The 19,987-nt window shown below is 42.6% G+C and overlaps 1 protein-coding gene across 1 annotated transcript in view; it reads right to left on the bottom strand.

The window, feature by feature from the left end:
- The window catches only part of DDX43 (DEAD-box helicase 43), a 53,382-nt gene that overhangs the window by 23,532 nt on the left and 9,863 nt on the right, over positions 1–19,987 (bottom strand). Inside the window, exons 6-11 of the mRNA XM_090034952.1 lie at positions 15,213–15,369; positions 15,010–15,128; positions 14,181–14,291; positions 12,740–12,881; positions 10,410–10,510; positions 3,312–3,399 (exon numbers count right to left, since the gene is read on the bottom strand). Of these exons, the coding sequence (XP_089891078.1) occupies positions 3,312–3,399; positions 10,410–10,510; positions 12,740–12,881; positions 14,181–14,291; positions 15,010–15,128; positions 15,213–15,369 (718 nt within the window). The remainder of the gene's footprint in view (positions 1–3,311; positions 3,400–10,409; positions 10,511–12,739; positions 12,882–14,180; positions 14,292–15,009; positions 15,129–15,212; positions 15,370–19,987) is intronic.

The following is a 19,987-nucleotide window of genomic DNA, read 5'->3' as shown; positions in this document are numbered from 1 at the left end:
TGCAAAAGGAGGGTTAAGTGAAAACAAATATGATTAAAGATGTTCAAGTCAACTTAACTTATTCTTATACTACAACAGGGTTGTCCCAACTTCCAAAGAGCCAGGCCTACACACCCTTTGAACCATACCAGTGAGGGCTGAATGCTCAATGGACTATGCAACAGTAAGCCACTGGCCCTGGGCTGTAGACACCCCTGTCACCGCAGTGTGCCACCCCAGCTGTTGTAGCAGCCAGAGCAAGAAGTGGAGCAGGAGCCAGATAGGAGCTTGAAGATTGCAACATAAACCCTTGTGAGCTGAATGTAGCCTGTAAGCACCCAGTTGGACAACACTATATTACAGTATTTCAGACCACACATTTCAAAACTGGTATAACTTTATTTAATTTGGAGTTGATGCAATGATAGTAAATGTCACTGTGAGATATTTAAACCCCCTTTCCTATGAATCAGCTTTGAGAAACACCAAAAAGATAAAATGGTATTTTTCTCTGAACAGATCTAGGAAGAATCAAGTTAACAGTATCTTTCAGAGGGTATAGATCAGGGATGGGTAATTATTTCAATTGGCGGGCCACTTTGGTTTTGGTAAGCTGTCAAGGGCCAAACAAAATCTTTCAGAAGATATCATTTTAACAAATTACAGATAAAAAACAAATCATATACTAAAAATCAAACTTCTACTATATTTTATTTTAGAAAATAATTTTTGTCCTGATTTTTTGTGTGTATATAATGTGACTGTATAATAGCTCAAAATAAAGCCTTGATCTTGTATAGTGTGCGTGTGTGGGGGGGGCATGTATGCACATGTGTGAAAAGTGTGCGTAGCTATGGAGCGTGGACAGGCTGAGTGCGCATATGTTGGGGGCTGCCCACACACTAGGTCCAAGGAGTCAGCTAGGGGTAGGAAGGGAGGTGGGGGGCAGGAGGTATGTGTGGCAGAGGTCACCCAGGCAGTGTGGTGCAGATGTGGTCAAGCTCCTTCTCTTACTCCCTCCACCAAACCCCTGTTGCTCGGCATGGGGCCATACCCTGCTCACTGCAGCCTGCAGTGTGCTCCCACCTGCATCTGCCCTGCACTTGCCAATAGCACCACCCTAGCCAGCATTCACACAAGCTTCCCAAAGGGGCTGGTCCCACTGCTGCCTGGGTACTGCTTGGCTAGCCCACCTCCAGCAGCTTCTCTTCCTCCTCATTCTGATCCTGCTGCACTCCTCTGGCCACCTTCCGCTGCCTGGCTGCAGCTTCCCCACCACCTGGAGTAGCACAGCAGGGGCAAGAGGAGGAGCTGCTAGAGGCAGAAGTAGCGGAGCAGTACTTGGGTAGCTGCAGCAGCAGCAAGAGCAGCCCTGCTGAGAAGCTGTGTACACTGGCTGGGGCAGTGCTGTTTGTGGGCATAGGGTAGGTGAGGGCTGGTGTGTGGGGTGCAGGCTGTTCTGGGAAGGAACAGGTAGGTCTCAGCCTCATGCAGAGCACCACAGGGGCAGTCTTGGGCTGGATACAATCAATTGGTAGGCCAGACCCAGCCTGTAGGCTGTATTTTGCTCTCCTCGGTATAGATTAATATATTACAAAGCCTACTAGATTAATATATTAAGAAGCCTACTTACCTTCTTAGTAGGAAAGAGGGTAAAAGAGTTTATTCTCATTTAGAACTGTTTCCACATACTTCTGAATAAAAAGTTTTCCTTTTGACAAATTTCAAGGGGAAGAAGTACCAAAAGTCTAACAATACTGAATTGCTTGTTCATTGGTTTTGTTCAAGAACTTTGCAAAGAAAACTTTCTTCCAACATAGTTGGAGGCTACCCTAAAATAACCTATCTGAACATCTGTATTCTATGGTGTTTGGCATAGGTGTCTTCATACCATCATAAACTAGGAATCAAAAAAAGAATCTTAGAAGAAGCCAAATACAAAGGCAATAGGCTAATTACTTTTTGTAGAACTGATATCTGATTACTTCTCTATCTGGCAACACTGTTGCAGAGGTTAACTTTCCAAGGAAGGAAGGCTCTTGTAAAAGAAGTTGCTTGATCTAGAGAACCATAGTAGTGGGCTGAAAAATATCCTGAGGATGTCATGAAACAGTGGAATATAATAATGAATAGAACCAAGTCTTATCCAAAATAACTGAAAAATGAAATCCTTGTCTATGCAGAACTACAGAAAGTGAACCTCATCATGAGGTTTATACAAGCCAAAGTAAAGGTAAATCAGCATATGCACTGTGAGCTTGGAAAATTTTACACCAAAAAAATTCTAAAGTTTTTGATTTAAGATAGCAATGAAGATGTTTTAAAAGGAAGTTTATCATTAGATGAAAAATGAAGTTATAAAGGGCAGCTGCCATGGCATCCCAGTGTAATATGGTATCACTGCACATCAGCCAGTTAAAAAAAAGACAACTGCATTACAGAAGCTGCCAGAGAATCTTAGCTAGATAATGGGTAATTAATGCTTCAGACACCAGAAATTAACGGGATTCTTTTGAACAGGCATTCAGCAGAAATTTTAAATAAAGGAGAGGAAGTACATATTTTGCTTTTCGTTTGGGACAAAGAGCAGTCACTTAATATTTATGAAGATAGTATTTGAACTACAGGTGCACCAATACATCAGTCTATATCGTATCAGTACTGCTAAAAGGAAAATTGACATTTTCAGCAATTGGCTTTTTTTGCCTGATGTGGCCAATAATGTCACCGATAAATTCCGTATGCATGCGTGTAGCCGCAGCATGCACATGACCAGGAACACAGCCTGGCAGCCTGGAGAGCAGTGTCCAGCTGGTAAGTATGTGGGGAGAAAGCTGCGTGAGGGAGGGAAAGGGCATAGGGGAGCAGGGCAGATTGAGGCCCCCGCAGTGAGGAAGTGGGGCTAGGGCAGGGGCAGGCATTGCCCAGCTGGGGTGAGGTGGGGCACAGGACAGAGCTTCAGGTAGCCGGGGGTGGGGGGGAAGGCTGGCTCCTCCTGCTGCATGCAGCCCCAGGGAGGGCATGTAGGGCACGTGCATGGGGCAAGGGCAGGCTGCCCATTGCAGGTTCAAGGGTATTGTCCTAAGAAAGCTGATATGCAGTGTTCATTCAAAATCCTTCACTGTTTACAGGTCATAAAATATATTCTGAGCTTTACAGGAGAGCTATTCCTCAGTGAAAAATTCCACTATTTTCTACCTAGACCCTGGGCATTTTGTAAAAGTCCAGATAAAGTTATATATTTAAAGTATTATCTAGGTATTTTTGAACAATAAGTTTTATGAAATGAAGAATAATTTGGTATTAAGAATTACTATGTAAAAATAACCTACCGTCAAATCAAGAGTTCCAACATATACAATCATGGGATCTTTCAAATAGGATTTTGCAAGGCGACGAACACCATCTGGCCAAGTAGCACTGGTGGGAAGAAGAGGAAAAACACTCTTCCAGTACATTTTTCTCATCCCTTTCCTTTATCATTTTCTTTCTTATCATATATAAGAAAGGGCACCTCACTTCAACAAAGTCATGGAAAAGCTCGAGACAGTCCAGAGAAGGGCCACCCGTATGATCAGAAACTTGCATGACAAGCCATATAAGCAAAGGCTGAAGGACCTGGGACTCTTCAGCCTGAAAAAGAGAAGGCTGAGCGGGGACTTGGTAGCAGCTTACTGCTACATCAGGGGCATACGTCAAAGACTCAGTGAACAACTGTTCACCAGGGCACCCTTGGGAAAAACCAGGAAGACCTGGTCATCCTGGAAGACCATTTCAGGCTCAACATTAGAAAAAACTTCTTCACAGATAGGATGTCCAGACTGTGTAATAAGCTCCCTCCAGAGGTGGTGCAATTGCCTACCCTGAAGACCTTCAAGAGGAGACTGGATGGTCACCTTGCTGGGGTCACTTGACCCCAGTTGCCTTTCTTGTTTGGTGCAGGGGGGCTGAACCTGATGATCTTCCGAGGTCCCTTCCAGCCTTACAATCTATGAATCTATGAATATATTGGCACAGCTCTTACACCAACAATGGTCGTCATGAATGTGTACATAACTTCTGTAATATGCCAACAGAAGCATGATAAGCATTTTAGTGCCTTTTCTTTCCTAATGGTCAAACTTATGTTATGGAATGTTCATAGAATCACAGAGAAGTAGGGCTAGAAGAGACCTCCAGAGGGTATCTAGTCCAACCCCCTGCCTAAGGCAGGATCATCCCTATCCAAACCATAATCTAAATTCTACGTAAGGCTACCATCAACCTTGACACAACACACACCTAACACCGTAACTTGCCATAGGACATAGGTAAAGCAGGGGAACCATGGCAGTCAATGTCCTACTTCTGTGAAATGTTGTTAATATATGTTTCCAAGTAGAGGGTCATGGCCCCCCTGCTACAGAGGAAGGCAAGAACCCCCGTACCATAGTCCAGACCAATCTAACCATGGGGTGAAATTCCTTCCTGACCCTCAATATAGTGATCAGTCTGACCCTGATCAGACGGGTAAGACCCTCTAGCCAAGAACCTCCAGCTTAGGCCCCAGCAGGAACACTGGCACACCCCTGTCAAAGTCCTCAGCCTTGGAGGAGAAAGGGGACAGTTGTGGGCATCTCCTGAAATGTGGCTAAATATGACCTGTGACAAGAGAAAAAACAGCTATCTATACCCACAAGTTATTCTGGGTTTCAACGTTAATTTGAAAAACAGTGACAAATTACAAATAGCTGTACATATATATAAACTCTCCATAAGAAAGCTACTGAAAGCTCTCCAATTCCAGAGCTAGATACATACGTTTGGTGAGGTTAAACTGCAACAAAAATGGCCACCCGATCTAAATTAGTTTGCCCAGGTGAGGACTTAATACTTATATCCCTAGTTAGGTGAATCTAAGTACAAAACGTACAGAAATTCAGGAAGGTGAGAGTGGTCTAAAAAAATACCCAACCTACCATAAGTTAGCTGGATCTCAGAGGCAGTCTAACTTAGATTGGGTCCAGCAAGAATGTAACCGAACATCTATACAGCTCTCAGCACAGCCCTGTAGCTGGGAAAGCTCAGCTGCCGGCCCCATCTCTGGGGTTGCAAATTTCCTACCCCTGCTTTCACATTGGGCTACTTTTAGTCCCTTGACCCCTCCTCCCAACCTCAGATGGACAATGTCCCACCATATTCCTTTAACGTGCAAAATGCCCTAGGTGCCAGTTTTACTGGCATTCGATGGTACCAGGAGCCAATGGAAGTAAGCTGGGGTTGGGGGAAGAGTGGGTGGGATCAGGGAAGGCAGGTTTGGTTCATTTAGAGGTGGGAGGTTCAAGGGGTGAAAAATAGCCCCTGGTCTCTGGGGGAGAGAGACCTCTTATCCCTCCAAATCCCCCCCCCTTAAGAGCTGCCAGCCCCCCTGATTTTTGCACCCCTCCACCCCAATTTACTTCAATCAGGCTCCTAGGACCAGCAGACACTAGTAAGGCTGACCCTGGGAATGGTTTCTAGCATTAGGGGCAGGTCAGCAGCTTCAGGGGTGGGGGTGGGTCAGAGGAGCTGGGGATGTCCAGAAGTGGATTGGCAGGATCCAAAAGCCTCTCCAATCCTATTAACCCCACATCAATCCTCCCAAGGCCCCCAGCAGACCCTGCTAGCCCCCGCAAACTCTCCCGGACTCCACCAACCTCCCTGATTCCCCCGAGACCTCCCATGGACCCCACTTGCCTCCCCCGATCTTCCCAACCCTCCTCAAAGCCCATGCTTACCCCACTCCCATTCTGACTTACATGGCCATTTTGAACCCAATATAACCTCCCCGAATGGCTGTACATACGCTAAAAGGATTTCTAGGATGATTTTCGGATATAGGAACCCCTACTTTAAGGTTTTATTCATCTGAAGAACTTTTGGTTAGAGAACTCATGGAGAAATCAAAAGAAGGTAAACAATAAGAATGACTGGCAAGACAGCATGTCAAAAGACTGTATTTACTCACATGCATCTTTCCCCAAAAATTTAGCCTTCCAAAATTGGGGTCTATGTTTTAAGCAGGGAAACTGATTTATCTGCCCAGAATAGAGGCACAGAGACACTGCACAATGCTTTTTTTTTCTTTTTCATCTTTTCCCTCCAGCAGCCACATAGAGGTTGAGTACAGTCTACTGGGTCAGAGCAGCAGTTGGGGGGGCTCAAGCAACATACCCCACTTTTATTCCTGCTCCACCCAAAGTTTAAAGTCAACCATATTACCCAAAAAAACAACAGCATGACATTTCTATTCAGGCAGAGTTGAGGGAGTCAACTGACTTCATATTCATTATTTTTCCCATTCCTGCTGATCACTCTTCACTCTGCAGGTGTTAATGACACTCTCTCCTTTTTAATGGTCTTGATACTCCAGCAGAAAAGAAAATGAGGGCTGGAAGAGACCTCAGGATGTCATGTAGTCTAACCCCCTGCTCAAAGCAAGACCATCCCCAACTAGATCATGCCAACCAAGGATTTGTCTAGCTAGATCTTACAAACTCCAAGGATGGAGATTCTATAATCTCTCTGGGTAACCTGTTCCAGTACTTTACTACCCTCCTTATAAGAAAGTTTATCTTGATAGCTAATCTAAACTTCCCTTCCAGTAATTTGAAACCATTACTCTTTGTTTTGTCATCTGCCACCACTGAGAACAGTTTAGCTCCATCCTCTTTGGAACCACCCTTCAGGTAGTCGAAGGCTGCTATTAAATCCCCCCATTCCCCCCCCCACAGTCTTCTCTTCCCCAGGCGAAATAAGTACAGCTCCCTCAGTCTCTCAAGACATGCCCCAGCCCCAAACCATTTTTGCTGCCTTCCACTGGACTCCCCAATTTGTCCACATCCTTTCTGTAGCAGGTGCCCAAAACTGGACACAGTACTAGTGCCAAACAGGGGAAGAAACACTTCCCTTAATCTGTTGACAATGCTCCTACTAATGAAGCCCAGTATGCTGTTAGCCTTCTTGGCAACAAGGGCACACTGTTGGCTCGTATTCAGTTTAGTGTCCACTGTAACCCCCAGGGTCCTTTTTTGCAGAGCTGCTGCTTAACTAGTCAGTCCCCAGACTGTACTGGTACATGTAACTTTGCACTTGCCCTTATTGAACCTCATGAGATTTTTTTTGGTCCAATCCTCCAATTTGTTGAGGTCTCTCTAAATCCTAGTCCTACCCTCAGCGTATCCACTACTTACTCCCAGCTTGATGTCATCTGCAAACTTTCTGGGGGTGTTCTCCCTCCATCTTCCAGGTGATTGAAGATATTGAACAAAACTGGCTCCACGACCAACCCCTGGGGCACTCCACTTGATACCAGCTGCCAATTAGACATTGACCCAATGACTACTATCATTTGAACCCAATGATCAAGCCAGTTTTCTATCCACCTTACAGACCATTCATCCAACTCGTACTTTCTTAGCTTGCTTGCAAGAAGGTTGTGGGAGACCGTATTAAAAGCCTTGCTAAAATCAAGGTATATCACATCCACTGCTTTACCTGCATCCATAGAGCCAGTCATCTCGTCATAGAAGGCAACTGGGTTGGTCAAGCAAGACTTGCCCTTGGTGAATTCATGCTGACTGTATATAATCACCTTCTCTTCCACGTGCTTAGAAATGGATTCTCTGAGGACCTGCTCTATGATTTTTCCAGGGACTGAGGTAAGGCTTGACCAGTCTGGATCCTACTTCTTCCCCTTCTTAAAGATGGGCACTAAATTTGCCCTTTTTCAATCATCTGGAACTTCTCCCGATTGCCATGAGTTTTCAAAGATGATGGCCAATGTCTCTGCAATCACATCAGTCAACTCCCTTCACATCCCTTGACAGCTGCAACTCCAAGTGTTCTTTGGCCTTCTTGATTTCATCCCTGCATGCACAAACAACTTTTATACTCCTCTTTAGTTTTTTTGTCCAAGTTCCGCCTTCTTATAAGCTTCCTTTTTGTGTTTTAGCTCACTGAAGAGTTCCTTGCTAAGCCAAATTGGTCTTCTGCCATACTTTCTAGCCTTCCTACACATCAGAATGTTTTGTTCCTGAACCCTCAGTAAGGTTTCTTTAAAGTACACCTAGGCCTCCTGGACTCCTTCGCCCCCCAGACTGGCCTCCCAAGGGATCCTGCCCACCAGTTCCTTGAGTGAATCAAAGCCTATACTTCTGAATTCCAGGGTCCATACTCTGCTGCTTTCCTTCCTTCCTTCCCTCATGATCCTGAACTCCATCTTTTGTGGTTGCTGCTGCCCAAGATGTCATCCACTACTACATTCCTGACCGATTCTTCCTCGTTTGTAAGCAGCAGTAATCAAGCTATTCTTTCTTCAGCATTTTTGCTGTTAGCTACTTTTGTCGTCTCTTATTTCACAGCCCTACAGAATGTTTTTTGCTTTTTTCAAAACCCTAGATCCACCCATGGAGTCCTATCTTCAGCAGCAGCTACAGTTTCAGTTTTTGTCAGCAGATCTTGTCTGCTCAGTCAATTCAGCTGTGAAAAGGTTAATTGTGGCTTTTGCCTGAGCAGGGAAGGGAGGGTCTGTGAGATAAAGATAAGGTTTTGTTCCTGGTCTATGGATCCATAACTCTTGAAAAATCATGCCAAAACCAAGGTGCATCTTATTTGGCATGTAGTATGTGAGAAAATAGGATAAATGACTATTTACATTCAGTCAGGTATCCAGGTTGTAGCTGTATTGGTCTAGAGGAAAAGGCAAATCAGGACTCGTAGTAGAGATGATATCTTTTATTAGACCAACAAGATTTTTGGGGAAGTAAAATTTTAATTGCAAGCTTTCAGGCACATTGGAGAAGACTGTAAAAGTTCTCCTGGGTAGAAATGAAAGTTCATATTTCAGAGGATTTCACAGAGGAGTCAACAGATGGAAAACTCCTCTGGCAGTCAGTTTATACCTGGTATGGAGCTTCTAACTTCCTGTGAGGATCTGTGATGATGCAAATTACCTTGAAACAAAGGCAGGAGGAGGATCTCAGGTCTCAGGTTCAGCTGCTTCTTGCTTGGGAAAATATGAAGATTTCATTTTTTAAAAATTGGCTAAAATTTGATATATTCCATGTGTCAGGTATCCAGGTTGTAGCCACATTGGTCTAGAGGAAAAGGCAATCAGGACTCGTAGTAGAGATGATATCTTTTATTAGACCAAAAAAAATTCTTTAATTCCAAGCTTTTGGGCACAAACAATGTAAATTTTATTTACATTCAGAATATACACACTGTCCTCAACAATGACCATATTTTCTTGCATGCTACTTGCCCCCAGAAGCTAATGCTGAAGCTAGCCACTCTACCATTGACTTTGAGCATTTACTTCAACCTACAAGCAACACCTCAATCTCACTGGGTTAGCATTTCAGCAAAGTTTATCGAGCCATAGAAAACTAGACCCCAAGAAGGCTGCTACATGGAATGGAGTAATTCTGAAGTGATTTAGGGCTGAATATCCGTATGCTGATGGACTAATCGCAAAAACACTCTTCCAGGGGCCCTCAGACACTATGTGGGAGGAATGACGAGTGAAACATTGTACTATTCCACTTAGGGAGACTGGCCATAATATCAGACGATTAGTGCTCCCTGAAACTTCACAAAGTTCCTGCGGCATGTCAGTGTCACTTTATGGTCAACTACCCACAGCTAGGTTACAAATTGGATATAATATAAATACTTAACCTTAGTTGTCTTTTAAGACAGGAGACATCTCTCTCTCTAAGACATACAAGTCCAAGATGAGTTTAAAATATGACCAGTAACTCAAAAATCAAAGAACTGATAAAATTACTTAGACCATTACTTAATTCTTCTCAAAAAGAAGTAACAGCAGCTCAAATACTAATTTAGAAATTGACAGCCTACCCTACTTGAGTTAATTTTTCCCCCTATATATGCTAGGAAAGGACACACCTTGACAAAAGATTTACCCAATTACAGCATTCGCTTGCATACTACACAACTTTAAATAAGATAAACACCTTAGTCTGGGAAAGCAGAAAAGAATTTTTTTCCAGTCTTCCCCGCCACAACATGAGTCCACCATGGCTGAATGTTCCTGGACCCATACATCACTCACCCTTTCATTCCAGCTCCCAAGGCTCAGCCTTGTCAGAGCTGCTGCCCAATTGGCAGCTCAGCCAAATGCTGCTAAAAACAGGTTACTTTGTTAACCTCTGGATTTCAAAAACCAAATGGATGACTTAAGAACCGTAAAGCCTACATCTCAGCAAGAGGCTGGATTAGAGAACCCTTTAAGTCCCTTCTAACCCTTTGAATCTCTGATTTGATTAGTAAAAGCCTTCTATTAAACTACTAATATTATATTACTTTGTTTATCCCTATAAATAATATATACTTGCACACCACCCCAAATTCTAAGCTGTTGAGAAAAAAAAAAAAAAATCACATACCTGGTCATGACTGTTTGTCTGTCAGGTCGTATGTCTATTAAGATCTTCATTATTTGAGGTTCAAATCCCATATCTAGCATCCTATCAGCCTCATCCAAAACCTACATGGAACAAGATTAGCATCTACAATTCCTTAGTTAAAAGCATTTAGCAAGACACTACATATAAGGCTCCCATTAAGAGGTAGTTTTATTCTTAAAGTCATTTTCAGAATCACTTATTCCCACTTCCTGTGCAAATTAAGAATAAGGACATTTAGTTCCACCACACTTTTCTCCTTTAACTTTTAAGTGTGAGATTCTAAAAAAGTCTGAAGCCTCTATTCCCTTATGCCTAAGGTTCAGAGATTTTCTGGTAACCCCCTTAGTTATACCAGCCCCATCTGTCTCAGACCCTAGCAGATGCTACACTTAAGATGCAATTAACCTGTTACTGCCTGTATTTAAGGATGCTTTTATTAAGCTATTTATGTTCTGATGGGTTTTCAAGGTTGGAATACTTTGTAGATGGGAAAAAGCAGCCAGCTCTTTTTACAATATCTTTTTTCTGACAAGGCAGAAAGTATTTCCCAAGTTAAAAAAATTGGCTTTTCATATAGTTGGATGGGAAGGGAAAGGCAGCATATGAGCAGTCATACTAGGTCAGCCCAGAAGTTTGCCCCAGTTTTGTATCCTGCCCTTGGTAATTGTTTTAGGGAATAAATGCTTGCAAAAGGCATTTAAAGATGGCTAGCTCACCATTTGTTTTTAGGAAATAAACTGACAACCACCTTCTGAAAGGTAGGCAGAAACTTAAATGTTAATACTACTTTCTAAACTACAAATACCTGCACCACCTCAACAGTCTTGTTAGTAATACATCCATTGTTTTTCTGAATTTAAAATCTTATGTTATCTTATGTCTCTGTTATGTATTCTGGTATGAATTTCAGAGGCCAGTTCTACAATATATTAATTCCTTTTGTTGGCTTTGCATTAATGTTCTTTTAATTTTACCATGTTCCATAGTTCTTGTTTTCTGGGAGGGGTAAATACGAAAACTCAAGTTTGCCTTTTCAATCAATTTTACTTTTCTTACTTCTCTTTAGGTTCTCCAATGTCTCCAACTACCTGATCCTCCAATTTCAAGATGTTCAAAACTGAATGCAATAATCCAGGTAAGGGCATATTGATTTATTCTGGAGAGGGCAGAACTGAGTGCTGCCTTCAAGAAGGTCAAAGGTATAATGAGTAGTGGAAAGACTGTATCCACGGGACAGTCAAATGTCCCATGGATACAGTACAGGCTTTTTAATTGTGATTACATCATGTTAAAAGATTTATAACTTGTATCATTCTCTTTTTATATGCACCACCACGTTGTTTGTTTTGAAAAACTGCAAATGTCTATAAAATTGACCATTGTGTATCACTGTTGAAACATCAATAATTTTTTCTTTGGCTACAGAACTTGAAAAAAAACCAAAACATTCCTCCTCCCTCCCACCTTCATTTCTACTCTGAGAAAGTTAAGTTACTCTCTAGTCTTCCACTATCATTCCCATTTTGCATTTGGCTAAAACCTTGATGGGGACTGCAAACATCTTTACTGATTATTAGTTTTCCCCAGCTATGTACCTGGCTGCCCACCACTATTTCCAAGCTGAGCATGGAGAAAGGAACTGGCAATAGGTGAGGCATGCCACATTACCTTACTAGCAAGTTCTAGCTTGCTAGTAAAGTAATGCAACAAGCCTCACCTATTGCCAGTTATTTTCTTAACAGCCCTAATTTACTTGGTAAGGTACCCAAGCTGAATCTTGTAAAAAGGACCAGTCCAAATTATTATACTTGGCAATTAGCTTGTGTCCTGAAGGTTAAATAAGAAATCAAAAATAATTTCAAAATGTGAAGGAACAAAATAGCTGTTGTATGTAGTATGTGGTAGCTGTGCAAGAATATTGAATAATAAATGTCAACCTTTTGACGTCCTAAAGTCACTGTTGTCTCCATTTTTTCTTAGGACTGGCAGAGACTGGAAGCATTCACAGTACAATAATTTTAGTATGACAATAGAGATTTTTAAAAATTTGTTATGAAGTGACATTTAAAAAGATCACCACAAATTATTTACAATTTTAGAAAGACTATTTGTACCAGGAATCTAATGTTCCCTGAAATTATTTCAAGGTCCACAATGGATATAGTAAAAATAGCAGTACCAAACAAAACTCAAAGATTGTATCTATAATCTCAGTTTAATTAGAATAAATGAAACTTTAAAAAGAAACATCAGTGTTTAATTTACCCATACCCCCTTTGGTGTATTACTTTTTCATGCTGACTACTTGCCAAATATGTTATGCTCTTCAGATTTATGAAGTTGTTCTTTTGAAGGTCATTCAGTCTACCAGGAGTAGCAATAACAATATCCACACCTTTTGTAACCATGTTTATCTGTCCTTTTCGGTCCCCACCGCCATATATGCAAATACTAAAAAGCAAAATTTTACAGAAGCTGATTAGTTTGGTTCAATTAAAATCCCTCTTTTTAAGATGAAAGTAAGTATCCCCATGTTACCTACCATTTATAAGTTATCCTTTTTGTTTTACCCTGCTCTCCAGAGGAAAGACTTTAGAATAGGCAAGGGATGCATCGAATACAATTATTTCAAATATATCAAATCTATTTCTCAACATTTTTTTTTAGAAATCCTAACCTGGACATGAAATTTAAACAGTGTAAATATGAGCTGAGTTGACAACTATGTTATTAAACTTGACCCACAGACACAGAGAAGAGAGATGTATGATTTAAGGGGGAGGGGTAGGACATGGAAAGGAAGTTGAGGGAACATCAACCTAACAACATAAGAGCGCAGAATAAGGATACTAAGGCTGACTCTAAATTGACATGATCACCTGATGTAGCAAATTACACCAGGGATTAGTAGCCTACTGCTTATAGCCCAGGTCCAGCCCATCAGACCCCTGGATCCAGCCCCGGATGGGCATGGGGCCTTGCTGGTGGGGGTGAATCCTTATGACACTACATAGATGAGTGTTAACTGTGGGCAGGTCCTAGCATCTGCCTGTCTGCCCGCCTCTGTACCTGGGATGGGTCATTCCAGCACACAGCCAGAACAAGCTGTCTACCCCCAAATTCCCCATTATCACAAAGTGGAAACATTTAACATTTAAAAAGCTTATCACTGAAAAGGCACTGTAACAGAGAACTGGAATTCTCTGGATAGCAGATCCCTCATTAGTTTCAACATGCAAGATAACCTTCTGAGGTAAACAATAAATGCAACAAAGTTACTGTTGGGAAGAATGTTCAATACCTTATTTACAAGAGAATATCATGAATATGTAATTCCTAGAAGTTTCAACTCTGAGGGGAAAGATAGGGAAGCTTGAATCAATTAAAGCAGCAAGATGAAGTAAGACTAGATAAGAGAGGAAGGGCTGGGGGGAGGGAGACAAGGACATATGCTATTGTGATAAACTTCATCCTGAAAGAAAAACAGAAAATACACATGCACAAAACTCTGACATCAGAAAACACAGAAGGAAGAGATTCATCTCAGAGGAAACCCAACTACTGAGAAAACACTGAAAAGAAACCCAGAAAGAAGAGACAAGTGGAATATAAGGAATGTGATAGACTCAAATACACTTTCCCCAAACCTCAAAGTTTGATGCATGTTGACTTGCCTGCTATATTAAGATAATGTATTTTGTCTGTATCTTATGGTTCAACTACTGAAAAACTGGGAAGGATAATGATTACCTCTTAATTCCTTTGTATGTATACTTCGAACATTCTGCCTCTACTTGAAGAGCCAGCTCTCGAGTAGGAATGAGAACCAACATACCTGGTCCATCACGCTGATGTCTGGGACTGCAAATAACAATCAATACAATTCAGAAAGAAACTTTAGATGCCCAGAAAACTAGTCATGTAAGATACGAAACAATTATCATCTTAGAGTTTCTTAGATAAAACAACTAAATGTCTTAAACCAATATGTTTCGTATTGTATTTTCTCACATACTATATGCACCTTTTAAAAACAAAAAAACAAAACCAGCTGCTGAAATGCATGCGGGATGCATTTGTTAAACAAGGGAATGCTGCTAAGATCATACTGACTCAGCAATATTGTTCACAGCACAAGAGATTGCCCAAGCAGCAGCTTGAGGGTATCCCTTTAACAAAGTTAAATGGTAGAGGCAAAGGGGAGGAGAAAAGAAAATAAGTGTGCATTTCTGCACAAGTTGAAGTGACATTCTCAAGGTGCTTCTGAGGCAAATCCTGATGCTGCAGAGGAAGGAACTGTCCAGTCAGTCAGCTGCTAGGGGTTTAACGGAGTAGCTATAGGTAGTTGCTCTTTGCTACTACAGCTGCTGGTGTTTTCACTGCTGGCAAGAGCAAGGTAAGTCTTTTCTTCTCCATCCACGTTCTGAAAACAAAGTGTGCATCTCATCAGTAGTATGAGTAGATACAGTATGATGCTTACTGGTTATGAACTTCCTCAGGTTGAATTTTAATGCCATTTTACAATAAAGCAGATAGCCTAGCTATAATATAAATAAATATAAATTAAACAGGTCCTTACATTGGTTGTGAATCCAAATGAACAAATCCAGGCATTAAATAGGCTAATGTCTTCCCTGTCCCTGTCTGTGCTATACCAATGAGATCAATTCCTTGAAGTATGATTGGCCAAGCTTGCGACTGAAAAAAAAAAAAGTCTGACATCAAAAATACATTTTCTTAGAAGTTATGACAACATTAACCAGAATTTAAACACCACAGTACCTGAATTGGAGTAGGCTTTTGAAAGCCAACTTTCCTGATGTTAGCCATAACTTCAGGATAATGCTTAAAAGCATCTTCAAATTTACACGCAGGATTGGGGATGTAACGCTTTTCACCTCCTTTCAAGTCATCACAAGTGATATCATTATTCTCTTTTCTGCACAGAATAATTTTTTTAGAAAAAAAAAATTATGTAGTTTTACAACCAGAAAACTAGAAGACCAAACAGGAACATTTACTGTATGTTCTAGCAACTGAATGAAAGCGTGACCCAGAAGTGAATATGGGATTTTTGTGTGAGGAGAGGTACAGACAAACTACTAAACAAACCTCACTGTGCTGCTTTCTTATTGTACTGTAAATGTGATAGTCACAGAAGAGTAGCTCTAATGGTGAAAATATCCCTAAAAAGGCTTTCACCAGAATAGGTCCTTAGAAAATCCATGAAAAACAATTTTAAAAGTTTACAAACTTAGGACAGAACAAAAGCTTGAGATTTAAGAGCTTGCTATTAAAGATGTGGACAAACATTCATGAAAACAGCTTCACATACCACTCCAATTTAAAGTGCTGCAGCATTGCACAGATAAAGGTACAGGCCCCTCCCAGCTGAAGGGCTTCAAAAGATGCTGGAAGGCCATGCTGTAGCAGAAATCTGCAGCTAGGGGCCAGAAAGCAGAGATCCCAGCATCTCAGTCTCAAACTATGATAGTGAGTCACAAATGAGGTGCCACAAGCCCCTTCAAGGGGTTCTATAATGTGGGGGCTGCTGCCGCCACCAGGTTGAAATGCCCTGTGCACCTCCTGCAGAAGCAGACCAGGAAGCAGTTGCAGTTGGAGCTCATGCTCCTCCTGCAGCCCTTCCCAGTCTGATCCCACGCATTCCTCCTGGAAGCAAATATGCATCAAGTAGGTGGGACTGTCCTGTGCCTGTTTCTGGGAAGAGCACATAGGGTTGGACCAGGAACCACTGCTGCAACAGCGCACTCTGGCCACAGCCCTTTACCCTGGCTGTCCAAAAGGATCAGATTGGGCTGGAGCAGCCCTGTGCACCACCTGGCTGAAGCATCTGGGTGCAGGTACAACCATGACAAGTAAAACCTATCCTTCTCCCCTCCACTTCCTCCTCTAACCCCTGGGGCACAGGGGAGTTTTGTGCATGACAGAACTCAGTTACATTTCTGTTCCTGTCTACTTTAAATCAGAAAAGTCAAATACAACCATGTAACACTGCCAAGAATGCATGGCAGCACTTTCGCTAAGACCACTGAGGAAAGCAGTAGTATAACAATGGTGTTCTCAACTAGGGATACTGTGAAGTTCCAAAGTTATGGAGGGGCACCCCAACTCTTAAAAGGCTGAGAATCACTGATGTATGGAGGCTCCTGGGGATGGCCAAATGGGAGAGAAGAAAGCCTACTTGCCATCTGACCCTCTACAGCTTCCACAGAATGCTCCCTACCACAGGCTTGGTTAGTCACCCCTCATGAGGGTTTGTCAGTTATACAAGTAATGCTGTCACCTAGAGGTGCTGGGAAGGGAAGCCCACTATTTCCTCACCCTGCAGTCCCTTCCCAATAGCACTGTGAGGTTGTCTTTCCTCTCCTGCCTGAGAGTCATCCCCTACAGGGAAATGCTCTCCATTTTGCTCATCTCCTAGCTGCTGGGCACCAACATGGCAACACACAGTAGCACGACCAAGTCACCTGAAAGGCATTTCTTTTAGATACTTTATTTGATCTTCACCAAATTACCATGTCAAAGGATGAAGCCAAGACACTGGAGAGGACAGCTTCCTCTAGAACCACTTGTAAACCCTGTGCTATTTCTGGGCCAGGGAGACTAATAACAACTGGTGGGAGCACATAATCATAGGGGTTTGGAATGACAAAGTAGTAGCAGCAAGACTTCAGGATAAGCCAGGACACCTTCAGAGAGATGGGCCAGTGTTGCTCCAGCATGAAGTCACCAGCAAAAGAACACTCTTGGCCACAGAGATTTGCCATCTGAAAGCCTTGAACACCAGAAAGGAACTGCTCAGCTACCAACTGAGCAGCTGCCAGATGACCATGAAATGCACCTTTGGATGCCTCAAAACATAGAGGGCACAAGGGGAATATCCAGATACCAGAGAGTGCCATCTGCTCTGGATGTTTATTTGCAAGGCCAAGGAATACCTTTCTAGAGGTCTGGGGGCTTGCAGGCTAATACTGAGCATCAAAAGCTAAGTTCCTGGAACATAACTCTCAGATGTCATGGCAAACTTTTATTGATACGAGGCTGTGAAGTGAAAGGAGAGCACTCTGTTAAGGACTGAACAAGTTATGGGACATGTTAAGTGATTACTTGTGAACAAAATGAACCTTTTATTATACAGTCAAAACATGTCTGCTCTTAACAGAAACCAAAAGAAAGTGTTTTTTGAACTGTTACCCAACCCTTCCAAGGCTCGCTCATTGCCTGACCAAGGATAAAGTAGTATGGGAGCATCCTGTCATGTTAACTTGCTGTCCACTTGACACCTATGCTGCCTCACCACTCCCAACTCAAGAGGCAGCCCTGGCTCCCCATACTGCAAAAAACATACACCCGCAAGCGGGCACATGAGGTAACCTGTGCCTTTTATCCAACCCTTCAATAGGCCACTTGCAGGCTGCCAAATTACTAGGGCAATGGGTGTGAGGAGAGGATGGGGGAAGAAGATGACCATGAATTCTATCACCATATTGGAATGTGGCAACTCACCACATGGTTGAGTGGGCAGCCATCTTGGCACTCCCTCCTGGCTGCCCATTTACCATGACTGGGGAGTGGGGGAGGAGGGAGGGAGGAGAGGAAGATGGAGCCAACAGGAAAGGGAGCCTCAGCTGGGAAGTCAAGAGGATGTTCTGTCAGGATGGCCCCAGATGCTTCATGTCAGTGGGATCTGAACTGTCACGCTCCAGTGGCTGATACACCTCCTGCTGATTAGTTCTGAATGGGAGAAGGAACTCCTGAAACTTATCCTGACCCTTGTAGGTCTTCTCAGCTGTGGGCAGGACAAAAAATAGAGGCTCCTCATGCTTGGTTTTGCTGGAGTTATCAGATGGCCCTGGACTGACTGCCAGAGTAAACAATAGAGTAGGGCTTTAAGGCAAAATCATCACTGGACAGTGTCCAGAACAACTTGTTTTAACAGTGGCAAATCACACTCCAGGCAACCAAGACACAATTAGCATCATAGGCTCTCTTATACAGCTCCTTAAGTAACTTGATCTTGGTGAAGCACTGATGCTGGTTGCCAAGTAGCTATTCAGAAGTTATCCATTCACCAGAACCAGGCCATGTATGACTCTTTTGCAGCAAACACTGGGTATTCTGCTCAGATGGCAAGGAGGCCAATAACCCATATCTGCTTTCAGTTTGTGGACCACACAGAAGTGACCAAGGATGCTGGTTTACATATTGTGGATGAAAGCCAATGGTGACACACTAAGGATCCTCAAGACTGTTTTGCACCTGAGAAGCTGAGACAGATCCCAGACTGGAAGCGGGATTAGCAAATGGAGGGCCTGGCACGCTGTCAGGCCTGTCTAAATAGACAATGTTACATGCTAAATACAGTCCTGTGTCCTTGAACCAGTGGAGGTCTGAGTGCAGCTCCTCAGGAGTAGTGGGAAGGGGAAAGGAAATCAAGCACTGTTGGCAGACAGACCCTCCCTATTAAACTCTGCTCAAGCATGTAAATATAACTGGAAACACTTCAAAAGTTGTCCTCTTTTCCTGGGGTAATTTTGAGACAGAGTAGACCAATTTAAAACATTTTATCATCTGGTAGTATCTATCCCCTTACTGTATGGAGTGCTTGGTACATTAAAAGATTAAATCTGTCCATACTCTGGGTTAGAGGTGTCAAGCATAGAGAATGTAGAGCCACTACATCCAGTTCTCAGGGCTGCTGGTGAGTTAAGGAATTTAGAGGCAGTGCTGGCCACAGAATCCAGGGTCCCAATGGAAATGGCTGTTGGAGGCAGGAGATGAGTGATAGCTGATCTGCCACAGCCTTGCTTGCCCCTTGGTTGACGGCTATGTTGTCACCACTGCCTCTACAGTAGCTTCTGGCCATCCCTGGCTGCTGCTTGTCCCATCACTGCCACCACAGTCTCTATTGCTTACCCTATAGATCTGACCGAAAAGAAGACCCATAGTTTGGATCCAGCTTGGGGTAAAAGGCGAATTCAACACCCCTGTCTAGGTTAACAAGGAGAAAAGTCTAAAAATAACTAAATAAGTTTTAAAAACCTTTAGAACCTATAGTAACCTCAAATATTAAGATACAAGGGCCTTTTAAAAATGGGAATAGTTATCAGTTGTTTGCTTTCACTGTTTTCCTACTCCTATGCAAAATACACGATTCAGCCAATATTTCAGCTCTAACTGGGTGCTGTCAAATCTCCCTCCTTCCTTCAGGCTATACTTAAAAAAGTGCCAGAATTATACAATTATGTCAAACATATTACAGCAGCAAATACACATATACAAGTAAGATGGGACAGAAAAAGCAGTGAGATTTGGAAACAGATAGACAAGTTTCTTTGGGTAAATCTGTTATCTTTTATTAGACTAACTCAAATAGTTGAAAAAAAACTGTTCTCAGCAAGCTTTTGGGTTTAAATACCCTTCATCAGACTGAGGCAGCATCTGCAGTTGGTGTGTATTGCTCTTGGATGGAATGAATAGTAAAAAAGCCGGAGCCTGGGCTGATTTGCATGCAAGACAGGCAGTCAGTGAAGATG

Source organism: Crocodylus siamensis, chromosome 1, assembly GCF_052110815.1.
Source record: "Crocodylus siamensis isolate JL-2025a chromosome 1, ASM5211081v1, whole genome shotgun sequence".
NCBI lineage: Eukaryota > Metazoa > Chordata > Crocodylia > Crocodylidae > Crocodylus > Crocodylus siamensis.
The sequence above is the reverse complement of the archived record's forward strand: the minus strand, read 5'-3'. Positions and strand labels throughout refer to the sequence as shown.